This window comes from Macaca nemestrina, chromosome 11 (assembly GCF_043159975.1).
Source record: "Macaca nemestrina isolate mMacNem1 chromosome 11, mMacNem.hap1, whole genome shotgun sequence".
Classification (NCBI taxonomy): Eukaryota; Metazoa; Chordata; class Mammalia; order Primates; family Cercopithecidae; genus Macaca; species Macaca nemestrina.
The window spans coordinates 117616952-117628795 of record NC_092135.1 but is presented as its reverse complement, the minus strand read 5'-3'; the positions used below and the strand labels follow the sequence as shown (position 1 = coordinate 117628795).

The window sequence follows — 11844 nt, the reverse complement described above, 5'->3', positions numbered from 1 at the left end:
CTGGGGACCGAGGGCTGTAGTGCTTGTACCTGGCCCATGAAAGTGCCAGCCACCAAAGACCACCATTCCTGGCAGAGGCCACGCAGTTTGGCACATTTATAAAAGATGTAAAACAGAGTGGGGTGGGGGAGACAGAAGCATGAGGTGTCCAGGTTGGCATGACAGACACCAGACATGCACCGTGCATTTCAGCCCCTCCCCAACTCCCTTCCCAACCCAGCCCAGAGCAGCACCCCCCACCCCCATCTCCTGCCACTGCCCTCAGGCTGGTGGCTTTGCAGAGGCCAGGGGACCACGGTGAGGGGTGCTACAGTTTGCCCCATAGACAAGGACAAGAACCCTTAGATGAGTCTGGCTGGGAGGCAGGGCGATGGGAAGGAAGGTAGCCCCTCCGCGGAGACATGCAGGAGGTGGCCCATGGGACCCCGGCAGGGGGTGAGGAGGTGGGGTTGAGCCTGGAGAGACCCTACCAGTCAGAAATCTAAGGCAAGGGTCCCAGCGTCCCCTCCAAGCCCGCCCACCCCTGCACACATACACACAGACACACGGGCAACACACTCACAACCCTGAGCACACCCCAATGGGGTTCACACCCCGAGTTCCTCAGGAGCCTCTTGGGAGCTTGGGAGGGGGCTTTCCTCTCAGGCCAAGACTCGCCTGAGACAATCCTCCCTTCTAGTGACCAGGCCAGCCCTCTCCAGGCTGGGGAGAGGGACAGCCAAAGCCAGGGGGCTAAGTGGCAGCCTAGCAGGCCTCCCCGAGCTGGCAGAGCTGGTGACTGCAGAGTCTAGACAGGCAGATATGGCTATACCCGCACCGGGGGGCCTGAGCAGGCTGTCAGAGGCCCCCGGGACCCATACTCATAGTCCGCATCTGTGGGTGAGGCCATGAAGGAGCTCAGGGAGCTCCCGGTCTGCCGGTCTCGGAAGCTCTGGATATAGCTCTGTGGGGGAGCAAACATAGGTGTGAGAGTCCCACCGCAGAATCCTGCCCTAAAAGCCACCTCTTCCTGAATTCCTACATGCCTGACACCCCTATAGACTGCCATAGATCCAGAGTCCACAGCCCTGAGACCCCACCACATAACCATATCCCACTTAAAACCCATACTGAGGGCACCTTTCCCCCAATCCCCCCATCAGCTGGACCCACCAAGCCCCTGGTGCGTGGCCTCCGATGCATGGACAAATAGGCCTTCTAGATAGCAACCAGTCCATGGGGAAAGCCCAGTCCTGTTTGGACAGAGTTTCCACACTTCCTTCTCATTCTGGCTGGATGGGCTCAGGGAGCTCACCGGGGAGAGGACGTCTCCATTGAAGCGTTTGATGGGCACTGGCCTGCGCCGATAAGCAGGGTCTGGGGGCCCAGGCCTGGGAGGAGCCCGGGGACCTCTGGGGGGAGCCCGAGGAGGTCTCTTTTTCCGCCTTTTCTCCTTGCGATCTTCCTGCTGCCGAATCCGCATCAGTTGCACACGTCGGCGCTGCCGGCTGATGACCACTGTGGTGGGATGGGTAGAGAAGGAGCTCAGAGGACTGTGCGCCTTATTTCCCCTGAGCCCTCCCTCTCTCTTCCCACCTGAGGCTCTAGGCTTCCAGATTCCTCTTGTCCATAACCCCTTACTCCCACCCTGTCACTTCCTTTCCTGGTCTCCTGCCTCTCAGAGGGGACTTCCCGCTGTTGTTGTTTTCTTCCATAGGTCTTTATGGAAGATTCCTAGGCTTCCAGGTACCCCCTTCCAGGCTGTCATCCCTCTCCCAATCACCTAGGCCAGCCACCATCATCTTTCCACTGGACAATCACAGCTGCTGCTTCACTGGTTTTCCCTACACTTGCTCCCTCTAATGCTTTCTACACTCAGCAGCAGAATGAGCATCCCAAAAACTAAATTAGATTCTATCTTCCCCTACTTTAAACCCTCCAGTGGTGTCTTATTGCCCTTCCAACAAAATGTGGAGTGCTTCTTATGACCCAGAGGGTCCACGCAATCACCCTGGCTCCCACACCTCACCTTCCATACTCCTGCCCCACTTCCTCAAACAAGCTGAGCTCATTCCTTCTCAGGGCCCTCGCCCTTGCTGTTTCCTCTTCTCTAGCTCTTTGCATGGCTGGCCCCTTAGCCTTCAAGTGCCTGCTTACATATCACCTCCTTCAAGTAGCCTTCCCTGACCACCCTAACTCTAATAGCTTCCATAGGTCACTCTTTCACATTACCCTGCATGTCTCTGTCATATCACTCTACACAACTGGAATCATCTGGTTTGTTTGCATCTCTGTTATCTGTCTCCTGCCTGCCCTGAATGTACACCCATAAGGACAGGAACCTTGTCTGTGTTATCTCTGCTGTATCCCTGGTGCCTGGAATGGTGTCGGTGCCGAGCCAACACTCCATATGTTGTTGTGGAATGAATGATGGCACCTGGGTCCTATCCTCACAGACCCTGAGCAAGTCAGCTCTCTACAGCCATCGAGGCCTTCTGCTGCTGTCCCCTACTCCTCAGTCACTCGGCCCCCCACCCATCCCTGGCCACCCACTCCTCTCATGTCCACCTTGGCCTGTGCCCCCTTACCTTCCGTGTGGGAGTCCCCCTCAGCTGTCACCCGCCACTGCACCAGAATGCCCATGAGGCTGAGCAGGGGCCAGAGTGCCAGCAAGGCCCAGCTTCGCCAGCAGAGGGGGGGCACAGGAGCGGCCCGGAGTCGCTCCACCACGTAGCGCCCCAGCAGTAGCAGCTCGGCGAAGTAGTCAGCGGCAGTGGCGATGAGCGCAGCACCAGTCACGGCGGTGGCCAGGGTGGTGAGTGGGCGGGGCCAGCGCAGAGTGAGCAGGGCACAGAGCAGGCCGCCCCCCAGCAGCAGCCCCAGTGGACCCCACACGGAGCCTGGCTGGTAGTAGGGTGCGGAGCCCAGCAGGGCAGCAGCTGCGAGCAGCAGGCCAAGCAGCAGCCCCACCAGGAAGAGGCCCACGCTGCGCACGAGCATGGCCACCAGCCCGCAGAGCAGCCCGATGCCCAGCGCGATGCCCGCGCTCGCCCCAGCACTCAGCTGCGTCTCTAGCACCCGCTCTCGGTAGCACAGGAGGAAGATGACCACCGAGCCAAACAGCAACCCAGTGAGGAAGAGCACTGCCTTGAAGCAGCGGTAACCTGGAGGGGAACAGGGGCTAGTGAGGGGCCAAGATGAGGGCACCAGGCTGGAGGGAGCAGGTCCAAGGGGTCAAGGACATGGGATCCCAGGGGAACCAGAGACAAACACACTAAGATCAGAGAATTGAGGGTCACTGGGGTCATGAGGGCATCAGTGATGGGGCCATTGAGGTCAAGGGAGGTTAGAGAGATAGGGCTGTTGGCAGTCAATGGGAAAGAAGACATAACCATTGAGATCATGAGGGTTGATATATATGAGGATCACAAGAGTTAGGATAAATCTTTCGAGTCAAGGGTGACTCCGTGCATTGCTGTCATTGGGATCATAGGAGTCAGAGAGATAAGTCATTGGGATCCCAAGAGGATCAGCAAAAGAGTCAGTGGGGTCTTTGAGAAGGGATTGCTCACAGAGATGAGGTATTTGGAAATCATAATAAACTCGAGGGCTGGGCGTGGTGGCAGCACTTTGGGAGGCCGAGGTGGGTGGATCACAAGGTCAGGAGTTCGAGACCAGCCTGATCAACATGGTGAAACCCTGTCTCTATTAAAAATACAAAAAATTAGCCGGGCATGGTGGCGCGCACCTGTAATCCCAGCTACTCAGGAGGCTGAGGCAGGGGAATCACTTGAACCCAGGAGGCAGAGGTTGCAGTGAGCCAAGATCGCACCATTGCACTCCAGCCTGGGTGACAGAGCAAGACTCTGTCTCAAAAAAAAAAAAAAAAAGTTGAGAGGTGAGGGTCACACAGGTTCAGAAAGATGAGTTTTTGAGGGTCACAGGGCTTCAGAGATATGGCACCACTGAAAGGTTACAAAGAGGACAGAGAAGCAGAGTTATTGGGGAGTTGTCCTGGAAAATGAGGTATTTGTAGGTTAGGGAGATTGACAGAAATAGAATCATTGAGAGTATAAAATGATTTCCAAGAGAGAGGAACACTGAGACCAAAACAAGGAATTACTGGGATCACAGTATGGGGAGGGGTGATCAAATGATGAGGTTATAGGGATTAGAGAGGAGTAACCAGTGATCAAAGCTAGGAGTAATAGAGGGGGTCAGAGGGATGGAAGGTAATGACATAACTGGAGGTGAGGGGAGGTGGAGGTCACTAAGGCTTACCTGAGGTCACACAGAATCAAAGAGAAGGAAATAGTGTTTGTGGAGTTTCAGAAATAAGGAGGTTATAGGGCCATTAGGCCCATTAGAGATACCTGAAAGGGTGAGGGAAGTGGAGATTCTGAATAGTTGGAAAGATGGAAATCAGAGGTGGGGGTCAAGGAGTCAGGGAGAGCCAAAGAGAAAGATAACAGAGGAGAGTCACTTCCAGGAGTAGGGGGAAGTATGAGAGTCCAGGAGGCTCTGTGAGCAGAGAGAGGAGTAGGGTGTGGACAAGGGCTCAGAGTCCGTGAGCCTGGGAGTAGTGGTATCCAAGAGGGGTAGGATGTCAGGAAGCCCAGGAGAGGGAATATGAGGCCACATTGAGCAACATGCAGAGGGAGTGGGTACAGATATGGAGGGGGTGAGGTGATACAGAATCCTCAGAGGCCCAGAACGTGTCCTGAACCCTTGCGGGGGGCACTTCCTCCTGCCTACTCTTCAGTTGTTCAGCCCAGAGTTTGGGGGAGGAATGGGAGGGACCATCTGGCTCCCAACCCTGTCTACCCACCCATTGTAGGAGGAGGCTGCAGAACACAAGTCTTGCATTACCTCTGCCCAACCTGGAACCCCAGCCCCCAAGCCTCATTTGCCCCCCACAGGTCCCACTCACCTATAATTCTTCTCCCAGAGGCTTTCTTTGGGCCCCCAGCTTCAGAGCTCACTCTCCCCTCGGAAGTTCTGTAACTCTTGCTGCAGAGCCACTGGTCACTTACTCCCATTACAGTGGGCCACTAGCCCATATGGCACCTTTATGCATATTCGAAAAAGGTGTGCCTTTCTCTAGGCAAAGCAGCTTTGTACCAAGGCCCAGATTTTGTCAGGCAGAGCATGAGCTGGACTTTAGCCCCCACTTGCCCACTCAGCTGAGTTCCCTTATTTAGTACCCATCCTGTACAAGTATTCACAGCAGCTCTGATTACCAGAGCCTGCCTTATAGGCTGGATGGATGTGTGTGACCACCATCCAGCCCACTCTAATATGTATCCCAGGTGTAAATGCTCCAGGGAGTCTCCTCCCTGTCAGATGATATGCCCTATGGTAAGGGACCATGTGTAATGACCCTGCTAAGTGTTTTCAGTGCCTACCTAGCACAGTGACCCAAACACATCCTCACCACAATAGCTACTATCTATTGAATGCTTATTGATTCTTATAACACTACATGAGACAAATGTGATCATTGTTCAGATGAGAAAACTGAGGCGCAGACAGATTAATGTGCCCAAGACATCACAATTAGTAACTGCAAAGCTAAGTAAATTCAAACTCAGGTGTGCCTAATCCAAAAACCTGTGTTTCCTATAATATAGAGTCTAGACAATCTATAAATGTGTGGGATGAAAGAAAAGGAAGAATTATTCACAATGGTAGAGGGATTCAGAGAAGACTTGAGGGGCTCAGAAAAAGAACTCGGGAAAACACTGGGTAGCCCAGGTGAGGGATGAGATGGGGATCTCACCGAAGAAGCAGTAGACGACTCCAAACAAACAGCACATGATGCAGACGAGGGCCGGCAGTGCCTGGTACCTGCGCTCCAGGGGCTGTTCACAAGGGGCACCCCAGAAGGCATCATCTGGCTCAGGAGGCAGTAGCTGGAACCGCAGTGTTGCCACAGTCCCCGGCATAATGCTGGGAATAGAAGGGAGTCACCCTCCCAAGTTAACCTGACAGAGGGAAAGTTGGGGTCACAGAGGAGTCCTGGGTCCCCACCAGGATGGGGGTAGGAGAGGGATTGGGAGAACTCAGCAAGGACAGTGGACAAAGGAGTGGTATCCACATTTGTGCAGCTCTGGAAGCATTTCTGGAGTGGAGAGCAAAGACAAAGGGAAACAAAAGTGCCTGGCTAGAGGAGACTGGGATGAAGTTAAAAGAGGGACGGGAGTCAGGGGGGATGAGGGGAGTGTGCTGCCAGTGAGAAGAAGGCAGCCAAGAGATTCGTCTGTGGGCGGCTCAATATGGGATTGTCCAAGATTTACCTGGGCTGGAGGCGACCTGAGCTTCTGAGTGAAAGAGACTGTGTAGACGCCCGAGGGGCCGGGGTTGCGGGGCGCCACAGGCTCCAATTGACTGGGGTCCAGGGAAAGTCCGTCGTGCGAGGAAGGGGGCTGCTGGGCCGCAGAGACTGGTCTCCGCGCGGTGGCGGCGCCGCTCCACCTCCAACACCGGCTGGCACTCCAGTCCCGCGGCGTCCGGGAACTCGATTTGGGCCTGGGGAAGGGGAAGGAGCAGGAGCCGGGGCTCGGGCCGCCCCAGAACCGCGGCCCCATGCCCTGAGCCCGCCCGCGGCCTTTGGTGCTGATGGACAGCTCCGGCCTCTGCTCCTGACGTCACTCAGGGCGCACCATCCAGGCAGGGGCGGGCTGCTTCTGACGTCACCCGGGACGCACCAACCACGCCGCGGGAGGCAGGGGACTCCGCCCCCGGCGTCTCCCTCTCCCGCACCGAGGTGGGGGCACTTCCGGGGGCCCTTCCCCTTTAACCTCCCCCTTCTCCTCCCTCTCCGGTAGCGGGAGCTCGAGACCCCACCCCGGGGGCGGGGCCCTTGCAGTGACACGTCGGACAGCTGCGGCCGCGGCTGAGGCTCTGGGGCCGAGCGCAAGAACCCTGCGCACCCTAGAGCAGCTGCTGGAGGGGAATCGAGGCGCGGCCCCGGGGATTCGACTCGGGTCGCTGGCTCTGCTCTGCGGGGAGGGAGCGGGCCCGCCCGCGGGACCCGAGCCCTCTGGATCCGCCCCCTCCCCGGTCCCGCCCCCTCGGAGCCTCCTCTGGCTGCTCTGGGGCTTCGCCAGGGCCGGGGACCCGCGGTCCGGGCGCCATGCGGGCATCGCTGCTGCTGTCGGTGCTGCGGCCCGCAGGGCCCGTGGCCGTGGGCATCTCCCTGGGCTTCACCCTGAGCCTGCTCAGCGTCACCTGGGTGGAGGAGCCGTGCGGCCCAGGCCCGCCCCAACCTGGAGACTCTGAGCTGCCGCCGCGCAGCAACACCAACGCGGCGCGACGGCCCAACTCAGTGCAGCCCGGAGCGGAGCGCGAGAAGCCCGGGACCGGCGCAGGCGCCGGGGAGAATTGGGAGCCGCGCGTCTTGCCCTACCATCCCGCACAGCCCGGCCAGGCCGCCAAAAAGGCCGTCAGGTAGTGATCGGCTGCGCCTGCTCCACCCACTGGGCAGCGGCTGGGACGCGCGCGGGGAAGCAGCCCGGGCCCGGGTCGGGCTCCGGAAGGAAGGGGCTGGCGAGCCAGGAAGTCTTTGGGCCCCGATAACTTCCGATGGCCCTGCCTTCCCCAAGAGCCGTGGGGCCAGTCCGAGGCTTTCTCTGGGCCCTATCCCGGCCTGGGCTGAACTTGCTGGCCTGTGTCCTAAACCGACTCGACCCGATGGCTCCCCAAAGATCCTACTAGCTCCCTGGCTGGGCTACTGGGGTTAGAGAAATGACTTGTATATAGGGTTGAGTGTACAGAAACAGGGAAAGAGAAAGGCGAGAACTAGGATTTACCTGGATCTCTTGTTCCTGAGTGGGTTACAAGGGCCACCTCAGGGTGAGCTGGGGGAGGGAGCGCCCATCCCATTAATGTATCTGCTGATGAGTTGAAATAATTTCTAAGTAACATTGGGTTCAAATGCTGGTTCTGCAATTTACCTTCTGCTTTAACAAAGGTAAGTTCCTGGAGCCCCTGAGTCCAGTTTGCCCCTCCCCGCAGAAACACTCAGTACACCCCTATGCCAAACGTTCCTTTATGTCATTTATGTGAGGCATTTGTGGCAAAATGACATATTTATATAGAAATGAGTAGATACATGGTATGTCCAGCATTTGGCTGGACAGACAGATATAATCAGATATAATTAAACAGATATAATCAGTCTCATTTTACAGATGGCTCAGGTTAAATAACACGCTTAAGGACATAGCTACTAAGTAGCGAACCCTGGAGTCAGACCCACAATATCTCTCTCCTATCTGGGTGGGTGTTGCCATCTCACAAATGCAAAGAACTACCTGTGTAAGACCATTTCGTTTAAATCCTCATGACCCCTGGGAGAGAGGGTTTATTCTTATCCTATTCATAGGTGAGAACACAGATGCAGAGAAGACGCGACCTGCCGGAGTTTGTGCTGACCACCCCCTCCACCCCCCTCCACCCCCCACCCCGTTGTCTTTTTGATAACCTTGTGCCATCTCCTCCCCTAGGACCCGCTACATCAGCACGGAGCTGGGCATCAGGCAGAGGCTGCTGGTGGCGGTGCTGACCTCTCAGGCCACGCTGCCCACCCTGGGCGTGGCCGTGAACCGCACGCTGGGGCACCGGCTGGAGCGTGTGGTATTCCTGACGGGCGCACGGGGCCGCCGGGCCCCACCTGGCATGGCGGTGGTGACGCTGGGCGAGGAGCGACCCATCGGGCACCTGCACCTGGCGCTGCGCCACCTGCTGGAGCAGCACGGCGACGACTTTGACTGGTTCTTCCTGGTGCCTGACACCACCTACACCGAGGCGCACGGCCTGGCCCGCCTAACTGGCCACCTCAGCCTGGCCTCCGCCGCCCACCTGTACCTGGGCCGGCCCCAGGACTTCATCGGCGGAGAGCCCACCCCCGGCCGCTACTGCCATGGAGGCTTTGGGGTGCTGCTCTCGCGCATGCTGCTGCAGCAGCTGCGCCCCCACCTGGAAGGCTGCCGCAACGACATCGTCAGTGCGCGCCCTGACGAGTGGCTGGGTCGCTGCATTCTCGATGCCACCGGGGTGGGCTGCACTGGTGACCATGAGGTGGGATGATAAGCTATCCCGGCGATACCTCCTGTCATGTTCAAATCCCTCTGAGAGGCAAAGGGGTGGTGGAGCTACAGGCCTGGTTTTCCATGCCAATTCGGACATTTATTTTCTATCCCTGTGACCCCGGGTAGATTACTCAATATCCTGGGCTTCAGTAGCTTCCTCTGTGCCAATAGAAATAATTATTGCTCGGAGTTGTTACAAGGATTAGGGAAAATAAGGGAGCCTTGTACATAATAGGCATTTGATGTTAGTTATTGTTTTAGCCCTTGGACAGCCCTGAGACAGGACGCATGCCCATTTCGCAGATGAGCTAGCAGAGGCATGCTGAAGGTCACACAGACTCACAACTGGTCAAGGTAGACTTAAACCCTCAGACTGTAAGTCCACAACAGGTCATAGACTGAGGAGATGAGATACTCACTATGAGACAATGGAAGACAATGCCAGCTCATAACAGATCCCCTCCCTTCCTCTCCCCAGGGGGTGCACTATAGCCATCTGGAGCTGAGCCCTGGGGAGCCGGTGCAGGAGGGGGACCTTCGTTTCCGAAGTGCCCTGACAGCCCACCCTGTGCGTGACCCTGTGCACATGTACCAGCTGCACAAGGCTTTCGCCCGAGCTGAACTGGAACGCACATACCAGGAGATCCAGGAGTTACAGGTATGGTCTAGGTCTGGGGATGGCGGAGTGAGGGGCACAGGATCTGAGAGGTCACAGAGATCCCAGAGAAATGAAAAGTTAGCACTAGAATCACAGAACAAAACTACTTCCCAGCCCCTGCCTGTTTCTACGTTCTCTGATGAGCCTCCAGGCTCTTAGGCTGTCTATGCTGGGGAAATGATAGGTAAGGACCCTGGGTGGGCAGGGGACTAGTGACCCATCCTGAGTGGCACCTGCTGCCTACTCAGTCCCCCAGCTGTGTGCTGCTCCTCTGGTCTGCCCCTTACTCATGGCCTGTTTCTCTGATCCAGTGGGAGATCCAGAATACCAGCCGTCTGGCTGTTGATGGTGACCGGGCAGCTGCCTGGCCTGTGGGCATTCCAGCACCATCCCGCCCGGCCTCCCGCTTTGAGGTGCTGCGCTGGGACTATTTCACGGAGCAGCACGCTTTCTCCTGCGCCGATGGCTCACCCCGCTGCCCACTGCGTGGGGCTGATCGGGCTGATGTGGCTGATGTTCTGGGGACAGCTCTAGAGGAGCTCAACCGCCGCTACCACCCGGCCTTGCGGCTCCAGAAGCAGCAACTGGTGAATGGCTACCGACGCTTTGATCCAGCCCGGGGTATGGAATACACACTGGACTTGCAACTGGAGGCACTGACCCCCCAGGGAGGCCGCCGGCCCCTCACTCACCGAGTACAGCTGCTCCGGCCGCTGAGCCGCGTGGAGATCTTGCCTGTGCCCTATGTCACTGAGGCCTCACGTCTCACTGTGCTCCTGCCTCTAGCTGCGGCTGAGCGTGACCTGGCCCCTGGCTTCCTGGAGGCCTTTGCCACTGCAGCACTGGAGCCTGGTGATGCTGCGGCAGCCCTGACCCTGCTGCTACTGTATGAGCCGCGCCAGGCCCAGCGCGCAGCCCACGCAGATGTCTTCGCACCTGTCAAGGCCCACGTGGCAGAGCTGGAGCGGCGTTTCCCCGGCGCCCGGGTGCCATGGCTCAGTGTTCAGACAGCCGCACCCTCACCACTGCGCCTCATGGATCTACTCTCCAAGAAGCACCCACTGGACACACTGTTCCTGCTGGCCGGGCCCGACACGGTGCTCACGCCTGACTTCCTGAACCGCTGCCGCATGCATGCCATCTCCGGCTGGCAGGCCTTCTTTCCCATGCACTTCCAAGCCTTCCACCCAGCTGTGGCCCCACCACAAGGGCCTGGGCCCCCAGAGCTGGGCCGTGACACTGGCCGCTTTGATCGCCAGGCAGCCAGCGAGGCCTGCTTCTACAACTCCGACTACGTGGCAGCCCGTGGTCGCCTGGCGGCAGCCTCAGAACAAGAAGAGGAGCTGCTGGAGAGCCTGGACGTGTACGAGCTGTTCCTCCACTTCTCCAGTCTGCATGTGCTGCGGGCAGTGGAGCCGGCGCTGCTGCAGCGCTACCGGGCCCAGACATGCAGCGCGAGGCTCAGTGAGGACCTATACCACCGCTGCCGCCAGAGTGTGCTTGAGGGCCTCGGATCCCGAACCCAGCTGGCCATGCTACTCTTTGAGCAGGAGCAGGGCAACAGCACCTGACCCCACCTGTCCCCGTGGGCCGTGGCATGGCCACACCCCACCCCACTCCTCCCCCAAAACCAGAGCCACCTGCCAGCCTCGCTGGGCAGGGCTGGCCATAGCCAGACCCCAAGCTGGCCCGCTGGTCCCCTCTCTGGCTTTGTGGGTCCCTGGGCTCTGGACAAGCACTGGGGGAGGTGCCCCCAGAGCCACCCACTTCTTGCCCCAAACCCAGTTTCCTTGCCCCCTGACGCTGCTGATTCGGGCTGTGGCCTCCACATATTTATGCAGTACAGTCTGCCTGACGCCAGCCCTGCCTCTGGGCCCTGGGGGCTGGGCTGTAGAAGAGTTGTTAGGGAAGCAGGGAGCTGAGGAGGGGCATCTCCCAACTTCTCCCTTTTGGACCCTGCTGAAGCTCCCTGCCTTTAATAAACTGGCCAAGTGTGGACTCGTGATTCAGAGGTTTTGAAAGGGTAGACGGGCGTGGGGGAGGGAGAACTGGCTAAGCACACAGGCTCCCCTGCCCCTGCTGGGGCCTGCCTTTCCTTTCACCCGGGACCAAGTC

At 58.1% G+C, this 11844-nt stretch overlaps 2 protein-coding genes across 4 annotated transcripts; one reads left to right on the top strand and one right to left on the bottom strand.

The window, feature by feature from the left end:
- Positions 1 to 81: 81 nt before the first annotated feature.
- Positions 82 to 6641, bottom strand: LOC105476924 (transmembrane protein 198). Of its 3 annotated transcripts, none has more exons than XM_071073438.1 (5): positions 6276 to 6641; positions 5759 to 5928; positions 2568 to 3143; positions 1295 to 1497; positions 82 to 943 (listed from the first exon to the last, which is right to left on the bottom strand). In XM_071073438.1, exons 2-5 carry the CDS (start codon positions 5922 to 5924, stop codon positions 806 to 808), a joined length of 1083 nt encoding a protein of 360 aa, XP_070929539.1. In that variant the 5' UTR covers positions 5925 to 5928; positions 6276 to 6641; the 3' UTR covers positions 82 to 805. The 3 variants fall into 3 exon arrangements, with proteins under 3 accessions (XP_070929539.1, XP_070929540.1, XP_070929541.1); XM_071073439.1 differs by having other exon boundaries at positions 5759 to 5963; positions 6276 to 6625; XM_071073440.1 differs by having other exon boundaries at positions 5827 to 5928; positions 6276 to 6407.
- Positions 6642 to 6827: 186 nt separating this feature from the next.
- On the top strand, positions 6828 to 11727 carry LOC105481275 (chondroitin polymerizing factor). The gene is made up of 4 exons (XM_011740780.3): positions 6828 to 7428; positions 8487 to 9060; positions 9550 to 9729; positions 10041 to 11727. Exons 1-4 carry the CDS (start codon positions 7115 to 7117, stop codon positions 11298 to 11300), a joined length of 2328 nt encoding a protein of 775 aa, XP_011739082.2. The 5' UTR covers positions 6828 to 7114; the 3' UTR covers positions 11301 to 11727.
- Positions 11728 to 11844: the final 117 nt, after the last annotated feature.

Coding starts and splice junctions, on each gene's coding strand:
- LOC105476924 (XM_071073438.1), bottom strand. CDS start 5,924: ATGCCGGGGACTGTGGCAACACTGCGGTTCCAGCTACTGCCTCCTGAG. Junction 3,144..5,758: donor AGTCGTCTACTGCTTCTTCG/GTGAGATCCCCA, acceptor GTTCCCCTCCAG/GTTACCGCTGCTTCAAGGCA. Junction 944..1,294: donor ATGGAGACGTCCTCTCCCCG/GTGAGCTCCCTG, acceptor GCTCCCCCACAG/AGCTATATCCAGAGCTTCCG.
- LOC105481275 (XM_011740780.3), top strand. CDS start 7,115: ATGCGGGCATCGCTGCTGCTGTCGGTGCTGCGGCCCGCAGGGCCCGTG. Junction 7,429..8,486: donor GCCGCCAAAAAGGCCGTCAG/GTAGTGATCGGC, acceptor CTCCTCCCCTAG/GACCCGCTACATCAGCACGG. Junction 9,061..9,549: donor GCTGCACTGGTGACCATGAG/GTGGGATGATAA, acceptor TCCTCTCCCCAG/GGGGTGCACTATAGCCATCT.